General features: G+C 47.1%; 1 protein-coding gene across 4 annotated transcripts in view; it reads right to left on the minus strand.

Moving 5' to 3' along the window:
- DOCK11 (dedicator of cytokinesis 11) overlaps positions 1 to 26,303 on the minus strand; it is a 130,168-nt gene that overhangs the window by 16,914 nt on the left and 86,951 nt on the right. For all 4 annotated transcript variants that reach the window (XM_077825958.1, XM_077825955.1, XM_077825957.1 and 1 more), the window contains 17 exons: positions 24,993 to 25,068; positions 23,623 to 23,735; positions 21,865 to 21,976; positions 20,744 to 20,810; positions 20,159 to 20,206; positions 19,348 to 19,490; positions 18,513 to 18,628; positions 15,986 to 16,123; positions 10,882 to 11,064; positions 9,199 to 9,312; positions 7,571 to 7,786; positions 7,420 to 7,477; positions 4,957 to 5,063; positions 4,677 to 4,799; positions 2,818 to 2,931; positions 1,761 to 1,907; positions 330 to 540 (listed from right to left, as the gene is read on the minus strand). In XM_077825958.1, the coding sequence (XP_077682084.1) occupies positions 330 to 540; positions 1,761 to 1,907; positions 2,818 to 2,931; positions 4,677 to 4,799; positions 4,957 to 5,063; positions 7,420 to 7,477; positions 7,571 to 7,786; positions 9,199 to 9,312; positions 10,882 to 11,064; positions 15,986 to 16,123; positions 18,513 to 18,628; positions 19,348 to 19,490; positions 20,159 to 20,206; positions 20,744 to 20,810; positions 21,865 to 21,976; positions 23,623 to 23,735; positions 24,993 to 25,068 (2,086 nt within the window). The remainder of the gene's footprint in view (positions 1 to 329; positions 541 to 1,760; positions 1,908 to 2,817; positions 2,932 to 4,676; positions 4,800 to 4,956; positions 5,064 to 7,419; positions 7,478 to 7,570; positions 7,787 to 9,198; positions 9,313 to 10,881; positions 11,065 to 15,985; positions 16,124 to 18,512; positions 18,629 to 19,347; positions 19,491 to 20,158; positions 20,207 to 20,743; positions 20,811 to 21,864; positions 21,977 to 23,622; positions 23,736 to 24,992; positions 25,069 to 26,303) is intronic.

A 26,303-nucleotide genomic window follows, 5' to 3' on the forward strand; every position in this document is an offset into this window, starting at 1 on the left:
CTTCCCTTTGCTTTCCCGTCAGAAAGTCATTTTTCTGCGGGGAAGCAAAGAAATCTGTGGGGGACATGAATTCTGTGCCCACACAGTGGTGCAGAATTCCCACAGGAATAATTTGAGATCCAGGGGTTAATACTGTACTGTAATTAGCTGACACTTTAAACATTCTGTATGTGGCAATAAAATGTAACAAATCAAAATGAACAATTCTGCACAATTCTAAGTTCTAGGGGGTATTCCTGCCATTTTTTGGAGGTTAATCAGCTGTGATTTATGTGTTAAAACAATATTTGCTGATTCCTATTCCCTAATATTTAGAAGGTCATACTCACTAGTTAGAATGGTCCGTCTTTTGCACTGCTCTTCCACAGAGCCATGTTTTTTCCCAGATAAGGTATAAGGAGATTCAAACACAAATCTGCAAATGTTGTGATTTCTTTCAAACTCAGTCTTTCTTTCAGAGAGGTCTTTGTCTTCAAAGTAGGGCTTCACATAAGTCACTTGAATATGAGCATATTTGGGATCAAGATCTTTGACATTGACCTATGACAGAAGAGAGTTATTTACTAGAAGAGGAAACTGGCACAAACTACATTAATGACCAGTTTAGATATTCACGGATTTATCCATCCTGGGTGAATTCACCCCATGCAGAGGACCAGTACAAATCCTGGGGGGGAGGGATAGCTCAGTGGTTTGAGCGTTGGCCTGCTAAACCCAGGGTTGTGAGTTCAATCCTTGAGAGGGCCATTTAGGGATCTGGTGCAAAAATTGGGGATTGATCCTGCTTTGAGCAGGGGGTTGGACTAGATGACCTCCTGAGGTCCCTTCCAACCATGATATTCTATGATTCTATGAATCCTATACATCACTTTAGTTCCACTTACATGCTATTTCAAGGGCTTAAGCGGCACACAGGCCTTGGACTGACCCTGCTGCCTTGGGTGAATTTCACCCACAAGAATTCCTTTGGAGCTCTGCCAGACAGTGTCAGGTTGCTTATGCGATGAACTCCCAGCGCCTTCACAGAGTAACGGCCCTCCCCTGCTCACATAGCACTATAAAGACACAGTCACACCCTGTGACGGTGACAGACATTTCAAAGCTATTGCAAGTAGTTCCTGTGTTCAGAACATGGTCACATTTACACTCAGTAAAAAAATCACAATTTACTGCTAGAGCGATGTGCAATTGCAGCAGAATGGGCAGGTCAAGGACCTGCTGCACAGGAGGAACTCCCGTGAATGGAACATGTACGAGGGAAATCCCAAGGCATCGTCCTAGTAAAGGGGAGGAGTTTGCAAAAGGGACAAGGGGCATCTCATGCCTGTCTGGCAAGTCCTGAGAACCCACAGCCAATCCTGTCCCCGACCATATGGGCATCAGTCCCTCTATGCTGCTCCCTGCTCTCTGTCTCTGACTACATGACTCAGTCTGGAGAGGCTGCAGAGCATGAGTTAATACTTCATTCACTGTCACCTGGAAGCCCTCCAGATCCATCTCCTTCTGGTCTGAGACCTGCCTCCTCCAAACCCCACAGGGCCCTGACTGTGTGATGTTTGCATGGAGGGGGTTTTATAGGAGTCAGGAGGACAATGTAGCTTTGGTCTCCTTCCCTTCTGACAGTCCAAAGGATTGGGATGTTAGAATGGAGTCTCCATTCCTTTGATCCTCTCTGCTCTGCAGCCTAGAGCTCACTCTTCCAAGCATTTTGTTAGCAGGGCTGTCTAGACTCAATGACACTACATGCCGTTTAACTCCACCTTATTTGAATCTTGGATAATTTTTACATTCTCTGCTCCGAATTTTTCTCCATAAAGTTTAAGAAGCCTCAGGTTGATCTCTGACAGGCCCGTCAGCTTGGGTTCCTTGTAGATGTACTCCTTGCCATCCTCTTCTTCAAAGAAAGTCTAGCATTAATCAGAAAGACATAGGTGGTGAATGGAGAGATTTCATTACATTAAAAAAACATTTTAAAATGAGCTTTTTAAAATAAAATGTTTAAAAACTTATCAGATAAGATACGTTTATATGTTAAAACGATCTCTGTGTAGTAATATCTAAAAAGTTGGTGAAACTTTCAAAGTGAAAATCTGGAACTTGTACCAGGAATAAGGCTGAATATCATTTAGTCACATTACTGTAAATATAGTGATCCCAGCATATAGAAAACTAACGCCAGCTGTTGCTCCTTGTACATTTTATTAAAAGGGATTCTATTCTTGGTTTTATAGAAGTCCAAAGTGAGAGACATCAGACTACGTGCACTGCAGAGACGGCCACTACCGGAGTATGTCGAACCCATAACAACAGTGGGCCATATTGTGCCACCAGTTTTTAAGCAGACCTTCCCCCTGAACACACCATTGCTAATATTCTGAAATGTCACAATGATCTTCTGCAGAGGGAAATATCCACGATCGCTATTGGTTCTGTATTGCTTGAGTAATCCAAAGTGTTTTTTAAACTTTATTTTTTAACTCATTACAGTAATATTTATACAGGGTAGGATTTTCAAAAGCTTCTAAGTCACTTAAAAGGAGAAATCTCATTAAAAATCAATGGGACTTGTATCCTTAATCAGTCAGCTGCCTTTGAGAATCCCACCCAGTGTCATAAAGCTTTGTAATAACACATTAACAAGGCACAGAAGCCCTGTACTGAAGAGTTTACTATATAAAAGAGCACAAGGGAGCAAAATACAGAACCATCTTAAAGAAGCTAGTGGTCAGTGCAACAAGAATGCTTCCTGAATGAAATGGCTGAGCAAAGACAGGGTGCTTGGGGCAGGTTAGTTGGCAGGCTGATCTATGTACTTACTTGTCCATAAAAGGCCACTCGGAAAAAGGTTCCTAGAAGTCTTTTTCTTGTGTGCATCACCTCCAATATTTTAGTGTAAGCGCCATGAAGTGTTCTGTACAACTGAGTAAGTTTCTGGAAAGCAGAAAAAGGCAGGTGTGTTTCAACATTATTGAAGTAGAATTATGTGAGCAGGAAGTCAGAGCTGATCCTGCAAAGTGCTGAGCACTCTTGCCCTGATTCAGCCTAGCACAGAAGCTCCTTTGAAAATGCCAGACTTAAGCACATGCTTAACATTAAGCACAAGAGTAGTCCCATTTATTTCAATAGGGTTAGTCACATTAAACTTTAGCACGCGCCTAAATGCTCTGCTGGGTTAAGAGATCAGCACGTTGCAGGACTGAGTCTTTGAAAGCAGAGCTGCTTGAAATATTTCACACTCAAAGTTTTTCCAGTGAAAACCGACCTTTTCCAAAAACTCAACTTTTTGTGAAAAACTGCCGACATATTTGAAACTTTCTGGTTTTCCTAAAAGTTTTGGTGACATTTATATTTTTATATTTTAAAGCAGAATGTTTACTGAAATAATATGTAAAATCTTCGTCCAACATTTTTGTTTACCAAAGACCAGGATTCCAGTAAACACAAATGCTGGAGAACTATTCTGAACAAGATTTCAGTAAAAATTCTGACATGAAAATGGCGACAAAGTATTGTGGAATCTTCCAGAAAAAGCAAAAAATGGATCCATTTCAAATCCTGCAAAACAGAGCTTTGAAATCCCCAAGAAACATTTTTCGACCCACCCTACTTCAGTGCATTCTTTCACTCCCCCACCTTTCCTAAAGCCACAGGAAAATGAAAGATGTCCCTGAATGTTCCCTGTGACTCTCACATAGGGCCAAATTCAGCCCTCAGCCATGTAGGCATTGCTTTCAGTGAGGCCAATGGGATCATCCAGGGACAGCGTGTGGCCCATGGGGTACAGAAAATCACTTGGCATCACTGAAAGCCTGTCCTCAACAATGCCTTCTCTGCAGATATGATTGTGCATTGCACCTATTCTGAGGGAAAGTAACACATACAACTGCATGCTGGAGCATAGCTTGCATTTCTTCTGTCTGGTTTACAGCCAGAGATGACATGGATTTTGGAATGTGCCTGCCTGGTACTTTGGCTGTGAACCACTAAGAGCACTACGCATTAAGCAAGCACTACGCATTAAGCAAGTCAATACATGCTGAAGGCACAGTTTTAATGTCTGGTTTATCATCTGCTTTTAGTGACTCAATTCCATGGTCTGCAGCAGGAAGTCTGCAGCAGAGCAGCAGGTAATTGTATAAGGCACAACTAATATCTCCTGGCTGGTGTCCTGCTGTGGTGGGCTTGGAGACGTTGGGCTGTATTGCCTCTTGGAAGAAAGATCCAGGAGCACGGGAGAAACAAGTATTCATCTGGGAACAGGAGGAAATGTTTGCCTTGGGGCAGCTGAAGCTCTGGGTACCCATTAGTGTCAGTTACCCCCAGGTCAAAGGAAGGGACTCATTCAGTTTTAAAAAATCCGCAAAGCTTTGAAGCCTTCCCAAGTCTAAGGGCACCCAGAAACAGGGGTTTCTATGGGCGTGGGTGGTATGGATGTACCTATAATCTTTGCTGAATTGGGTCCCTATTTAAGAGATCTCTGACTGCGGCATCTCATGGGAACTATTAGCCTCCTGAGTCTTGCTTTAACTTATTTTGTTTAATATTAATCAATAATACAGAGTATACAAAAGAAATGATACAACCCATCACATCTGCTCATCACTCACAAACTAAGAATTTGTTTACTAGCAGCCTGGGGAATTCTCATTAACACAAAGCCTGCTCCAAATAGCTACCTCAAACTCACGGCGCTTTTCATAAATTGGAATGATCAGTCTGGAAACCTCTGAAATCGTTTCGTAACGTTCTGCCTTCCACAGGCCATCTATGCATTGTTCCAGCAGCTCCACTAGGACTTCCTGTATGAAGCACAAGATGGAGGCTGTTCATAGCTAAGTAATCTTAGGGAGAGGTACCGTGAAAGACATCAGAACAGTTCAGCAGCCCAAGGGTGGGTGACTCATTCTTAAAGAATTATTCTTATTCAATCTAAGGTTCTGCGCTTTGGAATCCCACCTCGCTGTAGTGAACATCCATCATCCCAGCATCTTCTTTCATTGCTCCCTCTTCATCAATATTGGGCGTAATTTTCCTGAAGGCTGAGCATCCATTAGGGAACAATTCTATGGAAGGCAAAAAGAAAAGTAAGTTAGAATTCAAATATTATCAAACAGTCTAATGTGGCGTATGGAATACCGTGCTATGGTTACCCATGCTATATCTTTGTCATGCAGATTCCCATTGTACTTGGTCCATTTGTGCATGAAAAGCTAAACTTACTTTCATGTTATCGGTTATACAGTGGCTTATGTTTTAGCATAGTTAATACATACCATCATGCCTTAGCATGGGAAGCGATGTGGGCTAGCAAATAGGACACTTATACGCATGTCAGAAGATCTGAGTTCTATTACCAGTGCTGCCACTGACAGACTGGATGACCTTGGGCAAGTCCCTTCCCCTCTCTCAACGTCACTTTCCCCCCCAACCTTTGTCTGTCTTGTCCCTTTGGACTGTTAGATGGTTTGGGCCTGGACTGCCTGGGCAGCTACAGCACCTGGCACAACTGAGCTCAGATCTCAGCTGGGGTCTCTAGGTGCTGCTGCAATAAAAATAATAATGTCCAAAAACACTTCAGCGAAAGAGTCGATTGTGAAGTAAGAAGGGACAACGAAGGTCTCCAGGCTGCTCTGCCTTTGTACCTCAAAGGGAGGAATAGAACCAAAATAGATGAATTAGCACGTTAGAGAGTGTGGCCTCCAGCTGACCCCTCTGCAGCTGCAAGGAATTTGGGGGAGTATTAACTAATCACTGAGGCATGGACACACATTGCCCCTTGAGTCAGCCATACTGTTCAACAAACTGTCAGCCTGCACATCCTCTGAGACCGTGGCTTAATCCAACAGCCTGGATCTGTCTGATGGCAGGCCCAGCTGGCCTGCTCGCCTGCTCCTTCTGATGGACACCACCCATGACTTGGCCAGCCTGTTCCATCTGGTAAGGGGGCCCCACTTCTCAGAATAACGCCCTCCTCCACCAATAGCCTTGGCTTCCTCTACCACAAAGCAATGAACGCGTGTCTCACCTAACAACTACTGCACAGAGTCATCCGTGAACCACTAAGGGGGGCTGCAATGTACCGGAGAAGAGAGAAGGAGCAGGCTGTGTTTGTGTTCTGAACGTGCACGCTGAGTGATGGGCAGTGCTGTGTGCTGCAGTGCAGGGTAATGGATGCGCAGGGTTGCCTGTTTCTAGTGGCATGGATTCTGAAATTGAGAGTACTTCCTTGGGCATGGCAAAAGTGTCACTTTCCTGCACATGTGATGGATGAGCAATGCAGTTCAGTAGCAATACTAACTCATGCATCCTTTGGGACTGTTCCTCTTTTCCTGCTGGCTTCAGTCTCCCTTTCTTTCCACTCACATGAATGGAGAGTATCCAGATTTGTAACAACCCTTCCATCTGCAATCATGTACGTTTTGTATACGTAACCAGAAATGTTTTTGATGAACACAAAATATATACTTCTATGGGACTTTGGCCCCCAGTATGCCAATAAGGTGCCATCAATCACCTTTGCGAACTACAGCTGAAAACTAGCGTTTCCTGGTCTCTGTTCCCTTCTTCCTAGTTTTTGCAGATCAACTGCAGTCAGAGATATTCCAAATTCAGTTTCAATGGCGCCCTTTAGATTAAAAGATCAGAGGGAGCCGACAGGTGGAGTGCAGTACATTAACGGTCAGAGCAGGGAGGTATTCGAAAGAAAAATGTGTTTTTACATGCAAAATCGTGATATTTTAAAACCAACCAGTCTGCCCACCACTTCCTGTTCTGCACTAAGCCACAATGTCCTCTCTCACCACTGGCTCTTTATCTAGTTGTACAGGGCGTAGACCAATTCCGCTTTCACTGCACTTAGCCTGTACTCCCGCTGTGAAGGGATACACGGCTTTGAACTCCATGCAGTGACACTTGTGGCATGATCAGAATAGTGGGGAGCCAGTTTTTACACTGATTAGGACATTTCAGTCCCGTGTTTGAATAGTTAGACTGGCATTTACATGTGTAAATTCCTATGCTGTAGTTTTCCCTTTAGTTCAGGGGTTCTCAAACTGCGGGTCAGGACCCCTCAGGAGGTCGCGAGGTTATTTCATGGGGGGGAGGGGGGCGTAAGCTGTCAGCCTCTACCCCAAACCCCGCTTTGCCTCCAGCATTTATAATGGTGTTAAGTATATAAAGTGTTTTTAATTTATAAGGGGGGTCGCACTCAGAGGCTTGCTGCGTGACAGGGGTCGCCAGTACAATAGTTTGAGGACCACAGCTTTCGTTCACTATTTTAGAAGAACCCAGTATAAACTGACAACAGTCGTTTACCAAATTAAGTGAATTTGATCTTGAAAACGTTTTGATGACCTGTAAACTCAAAGATGGACACAAAAAAAGGCTGCAGCGTTCCCCACCCCAACAGTAAACTCTTACTTTTTCTGTGAAGAAACTCTGCAACAAGGGCTGCTACATGGACATAACACATGGCAGCCTGCAAAATACAACAAAACAGGAGTAGTTACCACGTCAGTTGGAATCTCTGCCTCTCCACACCACCTGTTTTCAATGGAATTTGACAGATTACCTCTGAAAAATCTCCATTTTTGCCATGGATCTTTGCCATGCTGTCCAGCCATGTTTTCCTGAGCTCTGGGGTACTAGCATAGGACTTGGCTAAGCTGTACTGTAAATCGATCAACATTTCAGGGTCCTTCTCGTGTTCTTTCATTTGAGCGGTAGCCATAAGCACAGTACGGATTCTCTTGGTCAAATCTTTGACTTCTGAGGGGAAAGCAGTTGCCTGGCACAAAACAAATCTAATTAGAAAAACACAGAAATAAAGATGTTCGAGGTTTTGCTATAGAAAGACAGATGTCAACCCTTCAGCTTACTCAACGTGCAATGGATTTAATTGCTATGTACACTGCATGTAGCAATTTTCACATGCAAGGTACAGGAGAGGATGCCGACTGGACTTTTGATATATTAATCCTATACTGTGTCATTTTGCTATGCAATCGATGCATTTGACCTTGGGTCTGCGAATCCTCTTGTTCAGGGTCAAATTTTGCAACTCTGCTTGAGTTGCTCATGTAAACAGTAGCCAAATGGACTTCAGTGGGACTACTTATGCTTACGTACCCTACTGGACTGGCATGTGGGTGAGCAAGTGCTACACAACGTGAGTACAGGCTACAGAATTGGGCCTTCACTAGTTCCTGAAGTATTTTTCACTCGAGTCAACACCTGCCTCACTTGTTCGCTCTCTAGTGTGGTTTATCATTTTTCTGTATATTGTACTAAAAGTGTGCCCAGTACTAAAAAAATGCTAAGTAAAAACTAGAAATAAACAGACATATTCCCTTCCCTGAAAAGTGCATTACTTAAAGGTCCACATGTGTAAAATACAGTTAGCAAACAAAGCGTGGCTCAGTGAACTTCAAATGCACATAAACATTCCTGTGCAGAACAGAACTAAGGATCTTTGCCCGTTACCTACCAATTCCAATGACCAGTTTCATTCTATCATAGGCCATAACTCTACTTAGGTTCTCCTCCTCCCCCATCTTTAAATAATAGGAAAACTGTGGTCTTCTAAAACATTTTCCAGGTTTTTCCTTTCCTAAACTGGCAGTTACATATTGTAAAATGTGACCAGATTACAAGCATTGTATATTGATATTTACTGAAGCAGACAGAATGTATTCACACTACTTTAGCACTAAGGAAGGCAATTGCTTTTCAAAAAAGGTAGACTGCAAAGCAAAAATAATATGGTGATTATTTCACCTCTTTTACAGAGAGTGACTGTCTCAATTTTTTATTTTTAATGGTTAGCTTTATTACATGAGAAACACCTGGTCCTCTCTTCCCTCCCTTTGTTGGAAATTCTCGGGAAGATCTTCAGATGACCAGAAAGTAATGCTACATACAAAGCTGTAACCTCAACTGCAGTTCTCCCTCTCACCCAGCTGCAATAAACCAACAATTAGACTGACACAGCTGTCATAGTCATTGAGAGAGAGCTCAAATCGCTGCAGCCAAAATGTTTGTTTCCTCTCATTCAACACACATAGTTTGGCAGATGGTTTCAGGAGTAAATAGTATAAATACATAACATTCACTCTTTAACTACAATCTCTGTGTATATTTCCCAGACCACATACTTGGTGGTGGTAGTGCAAACTTATTGTTTTAATTCATCAAATTTACCTTCATAGGCCTGTCACTGTTTGCAAAGTTATTAATAATGAATAGTGACTCCTGGAACCTCGATCCTCCATTTAGTGCCACATCTGCTATTAACTGGCTCACTGCAATTATTATCTGTTGGAAAAGGGACAGGTTCTCATCCATGTGCTTTGTTGTCACAATTGTATAAAAAGATGTTTGTGAGTCAATAATCTTTCAAATAGAATGAATACAATTAATTGTAACTAGGGCTCAGTGTCTGCGACCGCCGTGACTTCTGCAGCAGACAGTGTGGCTGACCCCAGGGCTTCCCAAGCAGCTGGCCCTGGAGCCAGATGCACCAGCCACTGCTGGAGAGGCCCGGGACCAGCTGCACCGGCTGCTGCTCTGGGCAGCTGGCCCCGGGGACCGCCTGAGCAGCGGCCAATGTGGGTGGCCCAGGAGACCACCTGAACAGTGGTCCTGGGGGCGGCGGGAGCAGCCGCAGCTTGGTGGCTCCTGGCAGCAGTCCTGGGGTGGCTGGAGCAGCGGCTGGCCCCCCGTAGCTTCCCCCCTGGCGGTGGCCTGAGTGGCAGCAGGTCCCCCAGCAGCTGGTGCTGTGGGCCCCCCAAGGCTGCCTTCCCACAGCTGGTGCCATGGGCCACCAGGGCTCCACCCCCCACCCTCCAAGATTCAGTCAGGGTTATTTGTGGAATAAGTCATGGGCAGCTCACGGACTGTGTTTCTTTGTTTCTTGCCCGTGACCTGTTCATTACTTTTATTTAAAATACTCATGATTAAATCATAACCTTAATCATAACCGGTCTCATTTCCTTGTTTACTCTTCAAAATCTGATGATCATTACACCACAGGACATAGTTCTGCTCTCAGTGTGCCACATTTTTAGGACGAGGATTAGGACTAGAACAGACAACAAATCCTGGGGCCGTAGCTATTAGATGCTATGTTATATTTATCTCTTTTGTGATTTATAACAGCTTGTAGCCCATCTGCTATTCTGGCTGCTTTTATCATGACTGAAAACAACAATACAACAAAAGCCAGAAACAACCCCCCAGAAGAATTCCTCCCCCAATCCAACAGGCAGGACTTTTCCCACCTGACCATGGACAATCACCCCCGTTCTCTTCACTCATCTCTTGGCAAAGAGGCGAGCCTTGTAAGCATACTCTGAAAATCAATAATCTCTGACCCTAACAGCAAACGTATTTCATCCATAAGGACCCTGGGCCAAATCCTGAAATCACGACTTAGACCAAACTCCCAGGGAAATCACTGGAATCAATGGGATTTCTGACCAGATAAGGACTGCAAGATTTAGCCTGCTTAAAGAAAGTCAAACTCCTTCTCAGACTCCCTGAAGAACAGGACAGGCTGAGGTTGATAAATCCCCATAATACCCAGGAGTTCTGGGTTCTACTCCTGGCCCTGCCTGTTGCGTGACCATGGGCAAGTCACTGCCCTGCTTGGTGCCTCACTTTCCCCAGCTGTAAAATGGGGAGGCACGACACTGACCTCCTTTGTAAAGTGCTTTGAGATCTGCTGATGACAAGCGCTGGATGACAGCTAGGTCCTAAGTGTAAATATTTTAATCTGTCATGCTGAAGCTCAGAGTCATGCTGGACACATTCTCTGTCTGCAGGATTGACCTGGAGATTAAGCATTGAGGTGCACCTCTGTGCAGGAGTTCACCTTTCACTGACCTGCAGGTGTGTTCTCAGAAAGGTTTTCCTTTTAGTGAACTCAAAGTTGTTCCTCATCAAAAGATACAGGAGTGCCGATGCTTCATTCCTGGTGGAGGCTAGCTTCGAGGTGCAGCACTTCAGGACCTCATAGCACAAGGCTGCACACATGGTCACCCTTCCTTTGAAAAATGCTGAGGGAAACTTAACAAGAAGTGTGCCAATGTTAAAAAAAACACCCCTGTGAAACACACCCAGTACACACACACACACACACACACACGTGCACATGCAGGCCCATGCTTTGTCTTCACGTCTCAATGCAAATGGGCCTAGATTGGTGTTTGGCTTCTATAAATACTCGTGGGAATGAATTTCAGGGGCTTATTTTTAATTGCTGAATGTTTATAGAATGCCCTGACTTTGTGTGGAACTCTGAAGACACACAAATGAGACACATCCTGTCCTAGAGAGCTTGAAATCTCCATCAGATCCCCCCAAACGGAGCTAGCAGGCAAAGGAAGCAGTAGGCAAGGGCAGGATGAGGGTTAAAACAAACACAGACTGTTCTCCTGAGGAAGAAGTATATCTCCTCAGATATTTTCTACACTGAGAATGAGGTGGAGCAGCAGGAGAGGAATAGCAGCAGCTAGGACATTTGTAATCCAAGCAAATCTCTAAATAAGAGTGAATTGTGGCTGAAGCCTTCTCTGCTGGCTGCCAGGAGTTGCAATCTGCTTCTTCCCAGAACTCACTGGGCCTGATGGTGGGACCAGGGTCGCAGCAGGGAAATGACCTGGAAGAAGGACAGGGGGAAGGGGGATGCATGCTACCTTCCAGCCCGCCACAAGGAAACCGCAGCAGGGCAGCTTCAGAGACGAGGCGAGCTCGGGGGTGGCACAAGGATCTTCCTCGTGCAAATGGTGAGGGCTAGATAGTCACTGAGGAGTGGGCAGGATTTGTCTGTGGGCCTGGAACACGCACAAATGCTCAGCGTATGCCTACCCTGCAATCAAAAACCAGCCTCACAGCCACAGCTGGCCTGGGTCAGCTGACTTGGGCTCAGGCTGCAGGGCTAAAACGTGCAGAGTAGATGTTCAGGCCTGGAGACCCCATGAGAGGGGAGGCTCCCAGAGCCTGGGCTCCAGCCTGAGCCCGAATGTCTACTCTGCAATTCTTAGCCCCACAGCCCGGGCTCCGAGACTCAGTGTGGGGCGGTTTCCACTGCAGTGTAGCCGTATTCTCAGGGGGCGTCGTTCCCCCAGACATCACGGAGACGTTAAACGCTGCCGTACTAGGCGACAAAGCGTCAGGGGGTTTGCCCAGCGAGGGTGCATCTACGGAGCAGCCGGGCGGTGCAGCTCACGGGCTAGCCACCTGAGTCTACTCCCCAAGGATCAGGCGGGGCTGTACTCGGGCGGGTAGCCTGAGCCTCCACCCATGCCACTACAGCCGCACTGCTACCTTTAATGCCGAGCTAGTGCGTGTCCATCTGGGTAGCACCCGCCCGGCTGTTCCGTAGATGCACCCTGCGTTGCCGTCGGCCTGAGCCTTTTCAGCAGCTGACTCACCACCTCAGGCCGAGTGCCCCGGCTCACGCCAATTCAGGGGAATGCCACGGACTCGTCTCTTCTCTTGCTCTTCCTGGCAGAGGAAGAGGGGACACCCTGGGGTGTGCGGGTGGATCCGAGCAGAGTAGTTTGCTGAAGGGATGGGGACTTGTGAGCGCTGTTAAAGGCTGTATTCGGTGGCCAGAATACTGGGCAGACATTTTGAAAATGTCCATGAGGAAATGAACTGGGGGGATGTCGCTGTGGCGCTCTAGGCTTTCTGCCGCCACATGATTTCTGAGCAACTTGCTCAGCTTACAAGAGGAGGTTTGATTTATTTTGTAGTTTGATCAAGTAAATGGTAATATCAGCACCACCAGGGACTGCGACTGCCTCGTAGCATTATTTGTCAAAGAAGAGTCAACAACTGAAAGATCAAATATTTTCTACTCTACGACAGACTGAACCATTGGTAGGGGAGCTCTGACCTCCTATGCACGGGGCAGATCTCTTCCGTTGAGTTGGTAACACAAATAATAATTACAATAGCTTATAGTGAGCGAGACAGCAAATAAGCCTTATATTCATTGTCTTTGGCCAAAATCAACATTTTAAGGAAAAAAAATTGGGAAGAAGAGAAAAAACACACCAGTGTAACAGCAAAGAACTAACAAAGTGTGTACACAAGAAACCAATGGTTAAAGATTAACTGCTGCTTAGGTAGCATTGCCCTCTTCCACTACCAAAGGCAGAAGATCAACCACAGTTCAAGCATTTCTACTAGGCAGTTCCCCTACGATCAAGTTAAGTCAACAGCGGGATGAGAGGATTAGTGGGTGATGTATTTATATTAGGAATTGATTCTGGCCCACAGGCATGGCGTTATTCCACACACAACCCTGAGACCTGCAGGAATGTGTAGTCTTTGGCTGACACAGAAAGTTTAGGTTTCAGAGTAGCAGCCATGTTAGTCTGTATCCGCAAAAAGAAAAGGAGGACTTGTGGCACCTTAGAGACTAACAAATTTATTTGAACATAAGCTTTCATGAGCTACAGCTCACTTCATCAGATTTAGAGTTTAGAGTCTTTTCCATGTCTATAATACTCGCCAGTCACTCCTCCAGCATGTCAGATGTGGGAAGGCAGCTCTCTGTCATACAAAGAGAACCCATTCCCCCCAGAAAGGGGGTAACTTGGCTGTTCCCATCTATGGGGCAGATCCTCAGTGGGTGTAAATTGTCCTAGATCCACTGACTTCAGAGGCGCTGCTGCCCCAATGAGTTCGGAGTGCCTGTCGGCAGAGGGGCATCTAGATCCTCATGTCTGGAAGTGCTGAAGAAGTGCCACGGGGCTCCCAGCTCAGAATGCTTTGGTCCAGTGGGGTTCTGCCTTGCAGCACACAGCTCATGGCATCCCTGATGCCCCATAGAGGGACGTCTGAACAACATCCATGGAGAAAGTGTCTCCATGCTGGGCCTGAATAGACGAGTAGCCCAAGGTGGCCTTAAAGTGGCCAGAGAATTTCCCCTGTGCTGTGGGAAAAGCCTCCTGTGCCAGCTGCCCCCACCTGGCATAAGGAGAGGGAGGAAGAGTGCCAGGCCAAGGGGTGAGAAAGATGGAGCCTGGGCATGGTGGAGTGGGTCTCTGCTTCTCCTGACTCTCCGCAGGCAGGAAGTTCTCAGGGACCTTTGCCAGTGACAAAAGTTAAAGTTGCTCCCCTGCAGCTTTAAGTTACAGCAAGGGAGTAGGGATCTGCAATCAGCTCCCCTCATCCTCCCTCTCAGCTCCACTTGGACATAGTAGAGAATCAAGCCTGTTGTGGATCAAGTGAATTAGCCCCTTAAAAGCCATGTTTCCTTCACTACCCTTCATTTTGGGACCACTCCTGAATAGGAGATGTGTGTTTTATGTCAGCATTCTCCCCAGCAACCTAGGGACTGGCAGCAACCAAGAGTATAAACAATTAAGAATAATTGATTTTTATTGAGTTTCCACTAAGGAAAGAAACAGAGCTGCTTCTTCCTCTTTTTTTTAAACAACTAAGCACAGCGTGAGCTCAGTTTTCGCACACCAATTCTGTTCTCTGTCTCTTCCCTGTCACGTTGCCCAGTTGAATTTAGTATAGCGGGGAAGACTTTTGAGACAAGCAGTAACATGTATCTAGTATGGGTGAAATTAAAAAGATTTTTTTCCTAACTACTACCTTTACAAACTCACCATGACAGGAGGCTCTTTCCTGCTTCATTACCATTATCTCTGCACTAGAGGAAGTGTGAAAGTAGGAGGGAACATACACATCCAACTTGCAGCAGAGCTACAACCAATGGAATGGACACCGTAGCGGGAAAAAAGTTACTGGTGATGGTGCGCAAACCAAAAACAACATGCTGGGACTTTCAGATCCCATAACAAGTTTGCAAACATAAAAGCCAACCTTGTACCCGTCTTTGAGAGACAATTGCCCTGGCCACTTTATAGTCACTCTGCAGTTAGAAATGACCTTTAAAGTTTAACAGAGGTAGAAGAAGGATGCTTGAACCCATGTGAGTACAGCTAGCAGAGAAAACACTTCCTTGCAGATACTATCTACTGGGCCTGTATCTCATTTTACAGAAGCAACATATCTCAGGGGAAATGAGAAAACTTCAGTAAAATAATTTTGCAAGTCTCTGAAAATATATCAGCCAAATTCAGAGCTGCTGTAGATGGTCAAGACTCCACTGAAGTCAACGAGTTGCTCTCATGGACACAAGCAAGGAACTTGGCCCACCGTAGTTTTCACTTTGCTTTGGAACCCATGGGCATAAGGCCTTAGCTCTGGGGAAAGTCTCCAGGAGCTCAGGGTTTTGGAATCTCTTCAGGAGATCCAGTAGGGCAGGTGTGGATTTGCCTGTTCATTTGAACTGCATAACAGTTGGCTGGGAAGGGAGGAAGTTGCTGTGTTCAAACACAACCTTGGGCTGCTTTTGTGCAAAACAGAACTATTGGAATGTTGAAAAAGCTGCCGGAGAAAGTGAGCATGATGCTACCTCCCATAGATGCAGCAGGTCCTGAGTGCTAGACCCACCCCTGCGGATAACTCATTTTAACACTGCCTGTTGGCACAAATGCTTCAAGGAAGAGCAACGTTTTGGTGGGACTGATACAGATCTCTTACAGGACCCAGGGAACACCGCAGAGGTCAATGGAGTTACTTCTGACCCACACTTGTGCACATTCAGTCAGAGTCAGGACAGCCTCTTTAGCTCCTGGTGATGTCCCTGTTATTTTACCCAGCCCTGATGAGTGTCCGTACATTGCTGACCGCTGTTTAAAGTTAGATGACTTCATCTGGCCTTGCTGTTCCATTAGTTAAGAATCTCTATTTTAAAAGGTTCCCCCGAGCAGTGCAGGCCGGCAGTGAAGGTTGCGGTAGGGCCATCCCCTCCTGCTCCCCGGCCTGTATGAATTCTAACCGGAACCTTTAAAGCTGCCCCACCTACCCAGAGACATCTCGTAAGCGTCAGTAGGGGCGGGAGGCACCATGTAAAGGTTCGGGGGCACAGGACTACCTCACGCGTCACCTCTGCACCTACCTTGCTAATGAAAGCTCTCAGGGAAGCGAAGACGTGCTTCAGAGCTGCTTCTGACTGCCCGTTTCTGAGGAAGGCGAGATGAATATCAAAAACCTTTTTCATAAGTGGATTATGGCCGTCGTTGTTTAAGAGCTGATTCTGAAAAGCAAGGAGAGAATTCATTCTGCAGAAATACCCAGCGTGTGTGCCTCAAAAAAACAGTTCCCTACCTTTCATAATGGTTGTTCTTCGAGATGTGTTGCTCATGTCCATTCCTTTCTAGGTGCGTGCACGCCCACGTGTGCAGCCGTCAGAGATTTTTGCCTTAGCGGTGTCCATAGGGTTGGCTGTTGAGCCCTCTGGAGGGCCATGCTCATCTGTTGGTATATTAGGCGCCGCCAACCCTACACCCTCTCAGTTCCTTCTTGCTGGCAACTCCGACAGAGGGGCAGGAGGGCAGGTAATGGAATGGACATGAGCAACACATCTCGAAGAACAACAGTTACAGAAGTTAGGTAACTGTTTTTTCTTCTTCGAGTGCTTGCTCGTGTCGATTCCATTCTAGGTGACTCACAAGCAGTATCTACAGAGGTGATAGAAGTTCCTTAGAAGTTTTTAAGGTCAGGCTTGACAAAGCCCTGGCTGGGATGATTTAATTGGGGAATGGTCCTGCTTTGAGCAGGGGGTGGGACTAGATGACCTCCTGAGGTCCCTTCCAACCCTGATATTCTACGATTCTATGAGGTGGGCTCAGAGTTCACGGTCTTGCAGCTTGCAGCACTGCTCTGCCAAAGACAGCATCCTCTCGAGCTTGCTAGGTAAGCATGTAATGAGATGTAAAGGTGTGGATGGAGGACGAGGTAGCGGCCCTGCAGATATCCTGAATCAGCACCTGGGCCAGGTACCGTTCTTCCTGTCTGCCACCATAAAGAACAACTGTGTCTACTTGTGAAATGGCTTAGTTCTGTCAATGTAGAAGGAAAGTGCCCTCCTTACGTCCAGGGCGTGCAACTTGTGCTCCTCTTCCAATTTATGAGGCTTTGGAAAGAAGCCAGGTAAGCATACATCCTGGCCTGTATGAAACTGTGAAACTACCTTGGGCAGAAATGCTGGATGTGGCCACAGCTGGACCTTGTCCTTGTAGAACACCATGTAGGGTGGCTCCGAAGTAGTGCCCTGATCTCAGAGATCCTGTGGGCAGATGTTATCGCAACCAGGGACAAAACCTTCCAGGAGAGAAGAAGAGAGCAGGGAGCCAGAGGTTTGAAGGGGGGACCCATGAGCCTTGACAGCACAAGGTTGAGTCCCAGGGGAGGGATGGGATCCCTGACGTACAGGTAGAGACTCTCCAGACCTTTCAAAAACCATCATGTCATGCGCGAAGACTGACCTGCCCTTGAGCAGAGGGTGGAAGGCCAAAAGAGCGGCCAAGTGGACTTTGATTGAAGACAGGGACAACCCCTGGAGCTTGAGGTGCAGAAGATAATCTAGGATTGCCTGCAGTGAGGCCTGCTCGGCCCGGATACCCTGGTCCAAGGTCCAGCATGTGAACCTTTTCCACTTGGCCAGGCAGGTCACTCTGGTGGAGGGTTTTCTGCTACCCAACAAGATCAGTCGGACACAGGCCGCTGAAGTAGAAGAACCGGTAACCCCTGCTAGGCAAGGGAAAGGCGCTCCGACTAGCCACCACGGGCGGTAAGAAGGAACTGAGGGGGCATAGAGCCAGTGGCACCTAATATACCAACGCATGAGCACGGCACTCCAGGGGGCGCCACAGCCAACCCTACAGATACAGTTACACCAAAAACCTCTGGTGGCTGCGGACATGGGCATGCGCACACCTAGAATGGAATCGACATGGGCAAGCACTCGAAGGACTGTAAGTGACTGGGATACCCATGCCTAACAGAATATGCTATTTCTTAAGCCAGACAAATAGCAGCTCTACAGCGACTTGGGTAAATAAGTACAGACAAATGATGGTAGAAAAATGGGAAGTCCCCCTAAAGCTATATTATTTGGTCAGAGATTTTGTTTTCTACACTAGATAAAAAGTCAAATGATATTACCACATTTGCAGAAGTCACTTCAAAAGCTGAACCACTTATCTGTTATGTCTCTCACCACACCTCTTAAAAAAATAACAAGCTTGTATCACAGACATCCTGGTACAGTTGTGTAGCACTTTTTACATGGGCTAGGATCTGGCCCCAGAGAAGTATTTGACCAACTACACAAAGCATAGGCAATACTCTGCGTGAGTTCTTGGCTTTTACTATTTGTTTGAATTCCTAAACATGTCTACTAGCCGGATACATTTACTCACTTTATTGAACTAGCTCTGTCAATAAACGTATAAATGCTTAAGACTCAGCTTGGGTTTTCCTTCTTTGCACTATACTTCTGTGTGGTACGTCTTTATGATCGTGAACGGAAAGGAAAAGCACATTTACATGTGAGAGCGTTCAGTCTAACGCAAGGTTTTCAAACTGACACTGTTTTGGGGGTCTGCAATACACCAAAGGACAATGCTGATTTCAATGCTCACCTTGAAACACTGGATGAAAAAAGAAATGGTGTCCAGGACTGTTAGGGAAACTTCTGTGGCCGTATTGCCTTCTAGTAAGGCCTGGTGCACAATGTCTGCTTCTGAAGTGCCAGCATCTGGAGCAGGAAGTAAAGGAAAGTGATGGAACCCTCCAGAACAACATGCAAGTGTGGAGCTCAGGCACACACAGGGTTATAACTCCAGCCCTCCTGAGACCTAAATGCAGCAGGTACTCACCTTACCCACAGCAGGCAAGGGCAGCTTCATCACCACACGGAGGGAAGTTTGTGAGTGGCCTCTTGCCACTTCCCTCAGCACTTCCCCTCCAACAGCTGCCTCTCCAAGCTGGATTCCTGGCGCAGAAGCGGGGCAGGCTCTCTCATTGGGGAGGGGTGAAGTTCACCCACATGAAGAAGGGCCAATACAAGGCCTATACCCCACTTAAATCCCACGTAAGCCCCATTGGCATTGGCCTTGTGCTGGGGATCTGCACGGGGCGAATGGCCAAACGCCATGCAGGATGCAGCATTCCTGTCTGTTCTGCTCACTGACACCAGAGCACCACCTGTCCCTACTGGCAACCAGGACACGGAAGCGAGACTGGAAGAGGAAAATTCCATCTACAGACTAAACAGGGGTGATTTTTAACACACCCTTTGGCCTGAAGCCCCTGCCACTCCCCGCAGTTCAAAGGGCTGCAGGGAAGCGAGGGGATCAGTGGAAAGATGCAAAGCCAAGCAGCCTGACGCAACAAAAGGGAAGTGATGTCACAAGTGGCAGCATGCAATCGTCTAATACGATCAACCGACGTTACCAGCTCCGTCTCTGTACATACTGTGATTGAGCGTAAATGAACTTTCCAAGCTGGTCAGGTGCTGTAGCCGGGCCTGCATGAGGCCAGCCCTGCTGCGAAGGGCAGGCATTGTCTGCGACTTCCTGTCAACTCCAACATGCTTTGATAACCAGGCATCGTGAACCCTGAAAGGAAAACCCAAGATGCAGACTGGGATGGGCCAGTGGCACTGGGCTGGCATCATTACCATTGGAGTGTGAAGCAGGGAGACCTGAGTCCAATCTGCTTGTCAAGCTCATGCCAACACACAGGAGGGCTTAAAGTGGCACCTGGGGCAGGCAACAAAAAAACCAACAGGGATGGCCTGTCCCTGCTTGCCCAATGGAGCACTGTGCCAAGTAGCCCCACCGGCAGGTGTGTCCCTAAAACTAGAGAATAACCAGCTTTGCAGCACCTCCGAGCATCAGGCCCAGAGCCAGATGTGTGAACTGAGAACCACCACTTGTATTTCAAAGCTTGCAGCTTCACTCTAGCAGAAATCTATAAAAATAAATCTCAGCCAAGGGCTGGAAGGATCAGACAAACGGCTGGGAAGTTGAGCTTTACCAGTGAGAGCTGAAGTTGCCCTCTGCTGAGCCGGAGGAAAAGTGAGACCACTGAGAGAAGTGTAGCTTCCCTTCTCTGCTAAAAGCGGAAGGAAGCCCCCCACTTCCTCTCCCTGGACGGGGTGAGCAGGGCTCTCCAACAGCTCCCTCTCCGCACTGGACATGAGTGCTCCCCTGTTCATTCTCATGTAGCCACCATGGGGCAGGTGGGGTGGGGGAAGAAACCACTAGCAAAAAGAGAACTATACCTGGCTATATTTCTCTTCCCTGCGTATCTGAAGTGGAATAAACAGACTCTAGAAAGAAAAACATTGTAAATGTCAGGAAGGATACCGAGCTGTTTCACTTTAACCAGTACATGTCTGCGTGCGTGGGTTTGGGTGTCTGTATTTTAAACCTGTGCTCAGCATGTAGGCCCTCAGCCCCTCCAAACACACTCCTATCTACTCACCCATCTGTGCCGCCAGACACAATAGAAAGCGAGACCGTGCTGGTATTTCCAGGGCCTTTGATGCGATCACCTTCTCTGCTCTTATGCAATGGAACGCTCTTCGCACAGAATCAGTGCTGATCACAGTCAGCTTGCCAGCCTGGCCTCATGGGGCTACCTGTTACCCTACAGTCTGCAATGGCTGATCCTAGATCATTCCTCATGTGATGCAATATTATACCAAAAGACTTTTCTACCTCCTGGTAAGCTGCATCTCGTGTGGAACGGAGCAGCATGTACCGTGTGCAGTGCATGGAGGGATGGTTTCATTTTACCTACCTATGTTATATAACAAACGTATCATGCACACTTCGAAGCATAGATACAATCTCCTGATACTTACTCCAAAAGTACGAGGACATTTATCAGCTCATGGGGTGATATTTTGTTCCAATAGGCGAGAAGTGTATCTGAAAATGAAACAAACCCGCTAAGAATGTATAACATTTAAGACCGTCACAGGGGGTCTTTGCAGGCTAAATCAGCCTGTGACCAGTGGCCCATGAAAATCTATCTTTGCAGCCACACAACCATGTGTTTTTTCATACTGGCTATTTGATTCTTTACCTCCCTGGAGGCCTTTGCCCAAGCCGGCTCGTCCAATGCAATGGGGCAGGAAGCTGCAGTGAACGTGTTTCTAGCCGTGGAGGGGAACAGCCCCTCAGCTGCTCTCCTCCTGCAGTCAGGGTCAGACGCTCCCCTTCCCCACAGATGGATTTTTGAAAATGATGAAATAAGACAGAGCAGAGCAAGTCTGGGATCTGCCTGTCTCCCCAGTCATGGATGTGGTACCCGCAGGCTCGTCTTCTTTCCTGTGATGGGAGCTCCTCTATCTAACCAAGCTCCAGCTGGGATCCCTCTGCTCCCCCCTCAACTCAGCAGCGTGGGAAGGGCCGGAGTTCGCAGCCCTTGATTCTAGTCCTAGGCCTCGGCAGCCCCAGCTGACCGTGGGAGACAGCTGGGCTTAGCAAGGGGAGGTGCAGCCCTCCCCCCAGAAACGAGTTCACTTACTGTACATTTCTGGTAACACGAGGGCCAGCCAATGCAAACAGAGGGCGCATAACTTCTGTGATGCCCCAACGCACCCTGCTACAATATACGGTACGGAGACCATCCGACCAACGGTGCTTTACCAGACGCTGGGCCCATGCTGGTGTCTGAGTGGCACAACCTTGGGTGGAGGGCGAAGAGAGTGTCTAACTCCCAGCAGCCTCTCTAGGGCTACCTGTGGGCAGCACTGCAGAATCTCCAAGATCTCTGCAGCACTGGGGGCGCCCCCTCCTGCCCCCCACACCGGGGCCTGTCAGGTGAGGAAGTGTATGGCTGCTTCTGGTGGCCCTGCATTGCCTCTGTGCTGGGGGAGATCCCCTCGCCTTTACGGCTGCTACACGCCATGGCATACAGGGGCTGTGGTAGGGAGCAGACCCATCTCCCTAAGCACACAGTTCGGTGAGTGTCACTAACCTTCAGAGACCATTTTAATGACGTAGAGGTAGCACATTAGGAGACTCCTGATCTCATACTGGTCCAGCCTACTGTGATGGGACACGTTACTCCTTGTGGAACTTCTCCGGCTCTAATCACCACAAAGATACATGTTAGAAAACCATCCTGCAGCACAGAGAGCCGGGTCCCTGCTTTGAATGTAGCCTAGGCTGCCCCGACCCGAGGCTGCTTCCACCTGATGGCTAACTGGTGGCCGAGGTGAAATATGCTGGTGGCTGCAATCTGCGTGTGAGGGGCGGGATGTTCCCATGTCACCCAAGCTACTGTGAGAACGGGCAGGAACTGGTACTTGCCGGGGTCTCGGCTGACTGAAGGGGAATGACGAGTGAACGATCCCTGCCATGGACCGAGTGCAGAATGGAACTGCACACACCCTCTCAGCTCCCTGGGCCAGTCAGTTCTGGCTGAAGCCCCACACAGGGGTTTTTTTGGTTTGTTTTTTTTTAAGCTGAGCCCCAGGCTCATAAAGAATGGACAGAAATTTTTGGTTTCTGATTGATTCTGGAACAGGCTAGGGACATGAGTCACTGCACAACACAGAATGAGCATCACGCTGTTCGTATGTGCCAAATTCAACCTACTAAATCTGCACACCACTCAGTGCTGGAAAACAGGAGGTGCACAGATGGCATCAGAGAACATTCCACATACTATACCATGTAGCTCTAAAGACATGCACCTTTGTTGCTGGAAAACTGAACCCTGGTACATCACGTCTATTAACAGAGAACTATTTTTTGGGTACTCTGAAAAACAAAGAGGACTCCTGGCTAACAAGGGTCCCTCGAGAAGAACTGTGCGAATACCAACACTACTTGCTGCAAAGCAGAGTTGGATGTTCTCTCCAATGGAACTTATGCACAAGCGTAATACTTGGCTGACTAGGAATGGTTCAGTGCTCAAGTACTTGACAGAACTGGGGCTTCAGGGCTCTTGGTGGGGATACTGGACCTTCACCAGGCCCCGCCTCTCCCACCGAGAAGCTCTGCAGACTCCCTTCTGAGTATGCACGAGTAGAACCGGTGGCAGCTCCGAGAGCTCGCTCCTGTTGCCTTTTTACTCACAGAGGCCTGTGTTTTTAAAAGAGCATGTAGCAATTCCGTGTCTGCCCCAGGTACATGTGCAAATGCCTGCTGGTCACAGGAAAGCTGGGACAAATCCCCAGTCTCTGTGCATGCAACTTGGGCTCAGGCAGGGAACTTGCATTCTTAAAATTTGGGGCCACATTCTTCCCTGGGTCATTTGCACCTCATAGAAAGTGAGGTGGTGGCTGCTTTTTAAACAGAGCTGCTTTTCCTACAGCTGTGTCCTCTCAACGTCTTCTCCCCTGAAAGTGACGATCGTTGGCAGGCAAACACCACGGTGCTCTGCTTTCAGTCCACATACAGAACTCATCAGGCCTTGGTCAAATGTGCAATGACCCACGGAAGTCAATGAGGATGTGTGTGTGCATGTGGACAGCCAATGTTTCTACTCAGGGAGTAGAAACATTCCCTATGAATTCTGACTTTGACCTTTTATAAATCATTCACTGTATTTTAGATCAATAGATTAAGGCACAATTAGATCATCTAGTCTGACCTCTATAAAACACAAGTATCATTTTCTGTTTGCTTTAAAACTGGTTTGCAAGAGAATGATCAACATGGTGATTTTTTTTTTTTTTTTTGAACAGCCCAAATGTGCTATTGCTTTCTGTCATCCCACATGCATTACGTTTTCCCCGGTGTTGTACTGATCAGGAGAACCCGTTGCCCCTTCCGAACTCAGAGATCCTTTCGAGTCCTCCCTTTTCATACTGTGGCCGTTCGGAAGTGCTGTACCATAGCCTAAAGAAAAAGAACAAACCCACAAAGGCACCGTTAGCGACTACATATCGCTGGGAAGGGGCTTCATGAAAGATGCTCGCGGATGGATACATGATCGGCAGAGAACAAATGGCACGTATCTGAGTGCCCCTGGAGCAACGACTAATCCAGAAAGAATTGAGAAGGGTCAGGCAGAGTGTCCACAAAGACTTACAAACCTTTAAGCAGTTGTTTAACAGAATAGTAGCGTCATGTTCTGGCCCAGCTTCCGTTCCACTTACTTGCACTGAGTAACGCGTTACTCCACTGGTAGTCCCATGGATTTCAGTGTGAGTAAGGGTGTCAGACTCTTCTGGCAATTGATTTGATAACTGTTTAATATTAACAATGGCTCAGTTCCACCAGCCCTTTCTCAGCTCCCGCTGAATTTATCTGGACTGCAGAGTTTGGCGGACCACCTATCTCCTGAGCATAATGAGGGAAATCTATTCTTTTAATACTTCTCGTGGCTTCCCCCAAGAACAAAGTCGTTTATAAACATTTAAGAAAAGTTTCCATCTAGCAATAATCACCCGTTGGAGTAATCTCATTGGTTACGATACCAACGCTTAGGACACTGCGGTATGTCTACACTGCAACTCGAGAGGCGATCCCAGCCCCAAGAGGCAGACCTGCACTAGCTCTAATCTAGCTAGAAGAGCTGAAAAGGGCAGGGAAGCCATAGCAATACTTCAGGCCTTCAGGGAGGGCGGTACAAATCCACTGGGACCCTAAGTGTACGTACACCCCCCCCCCCCACGTTGTTTGCCTGTGCCGAAGCCTGCGTCGCCGGGTCTTCACTGCTACTTTTAGCTATGCTAACTAGACTGAATTTAGGGTGGGTATGTGTCCGTGAGCTCCATGCATCCCACCTCTGACCACTGCATAGACAGACCCTTGCTACCACGAGCAGTCCTACTGATTTCAACAGAGTTATTCCGTCAAAGCACGGCCAAATCTAGCCCTTGGTAACCTTAAGGACACAAAGTCCCTCCCAAAGGGTGGGCATACTATTGTTCTGGGCAAGGAATGGAGCAGAATTCTGCCATTTTTAATCACTTAAAACTCTGGCCCATTGAAGATGAAGAGGACAGCCCACATTTGAGTAATTGTTCTCCTGTCTCCTTCCTTTCCTTGCTGTGCATTTGGAAGAAAACAAGGAAAGTGCTGTTTGGTTCCACCAGCTGCTTTTAGTTGGTGCTAGTGATACTTTAATTACACTTTAAATAACTCATTTACCTGTATCTTTCTCCACAATCAGACTCGATCTATTTGAAGGGGATGTAAAATTACACAAAAACTCCTCTCTGGATGCCTGCAAAACAACAGGAGATGTGTGTGATGGAAAAGCAACGTCAAAGTAGAACAGTGATTACCAACTAGATCAGTGCTGAAAATGTGGACTGAAAAATATCTAGTGTGACTAAAAAGAAAAAAAAAAATCTCCTCACTCACTTCTGCCAGGAGGATGAAAACACTAGCAGAGCTGTTCAAAGACTAGTAAAACATTTTAACAAAAGTTTTGTCAAATTTTTTCTCCCCAAGATTTCTGTTGAAATGTTGACCAGCTCTAAAAATTTGATATTTTACTTGCCAGTCTAAAAAAATTACTTGCCCTGAATAACTGGGCAGGGACAATTTGCAAGGCTGAGCTCATCCTGGGGCCAAACTCAGATATGGATATACAACTCCCATTGTAAATCCACGTCTGTGCGAGAGCAGGACATGGTTTTACATTAACACATGGCGACAACCCACTTTCCTCAAGCGTAGGGTAGATCTCAAAAGAATGTTATAAACTGCAAATGAAAGGGCGAAGCAATCTCACCTAGCAGTGCAGAGAGATTGATATCGGAGTAGAAAAGGAATGTGAAATGAATGAAACAAGCGAGATCAAACTGGGCTACGGAAAAGAGAGTGCAGTTATTTGTTTATAAAGCAAAACGGAGCAGGCTACCGGCAAAACATACTAAAAACTGCGGGTAGGGTGACAGAGCTAACGGAACGGTGGGGTTGGTCCCCGTGGGAATACCAGGCCCGGTGCTCTTGCATCAGGGCAGGTGAGCCCAATGGAGCCAGTTCAAGGGGGCAGGGCTACCCCTGGGACTAGAAAGGCCTGCTGGAGGCCAAGAGGAGGAAGAGTGGCTGGGGTAGGTTGTGCCGGGGGAGCGGAACCACAAAGGAGTGGCGCTAACTCTGGTGATGGCAGCCGGTGTCAAGTGGAGTGCCCCAGGGGTCGGTCCTGGGGCCGGTTTTGTTCAATATCTTCATAAATGATCTGGAGGATGGTGTGGATTGCACTCTCAGCAAATTTGCGGACGATACTAAACTGGGAGGAGTGGTAGATACGCTGGAGGGGAGGGATAGGATACAGAAGGACCTAGACAAATTGGAGGATTGGGCCAAAAGAAATCTGATGAGGTTCAATAAGGATAAGTGCAGGGTCCTGCACTTAGGACGGAAGAATCCAATGCACCGCTACAGACTAGGGACCGAATGGCTAGGCAGCAGTTCTGCGGAAAAGGACCTAGGGGTGACAGTGGACGAGAA

This window comes from Eretmochelys imbricata, chromosome 9 (assembly GCF_965152235.1).
Source record: "Eretmochelys imbricata isolate rEreImb1 chromosome 9, rEreImb1.hap1, whole genome shotgun sequence".
NCBI lineage: Eukaryota > Metazoa > Chordata > Testudines > Cheloniidae > Eretmochelys > Eretmochelys imbricata.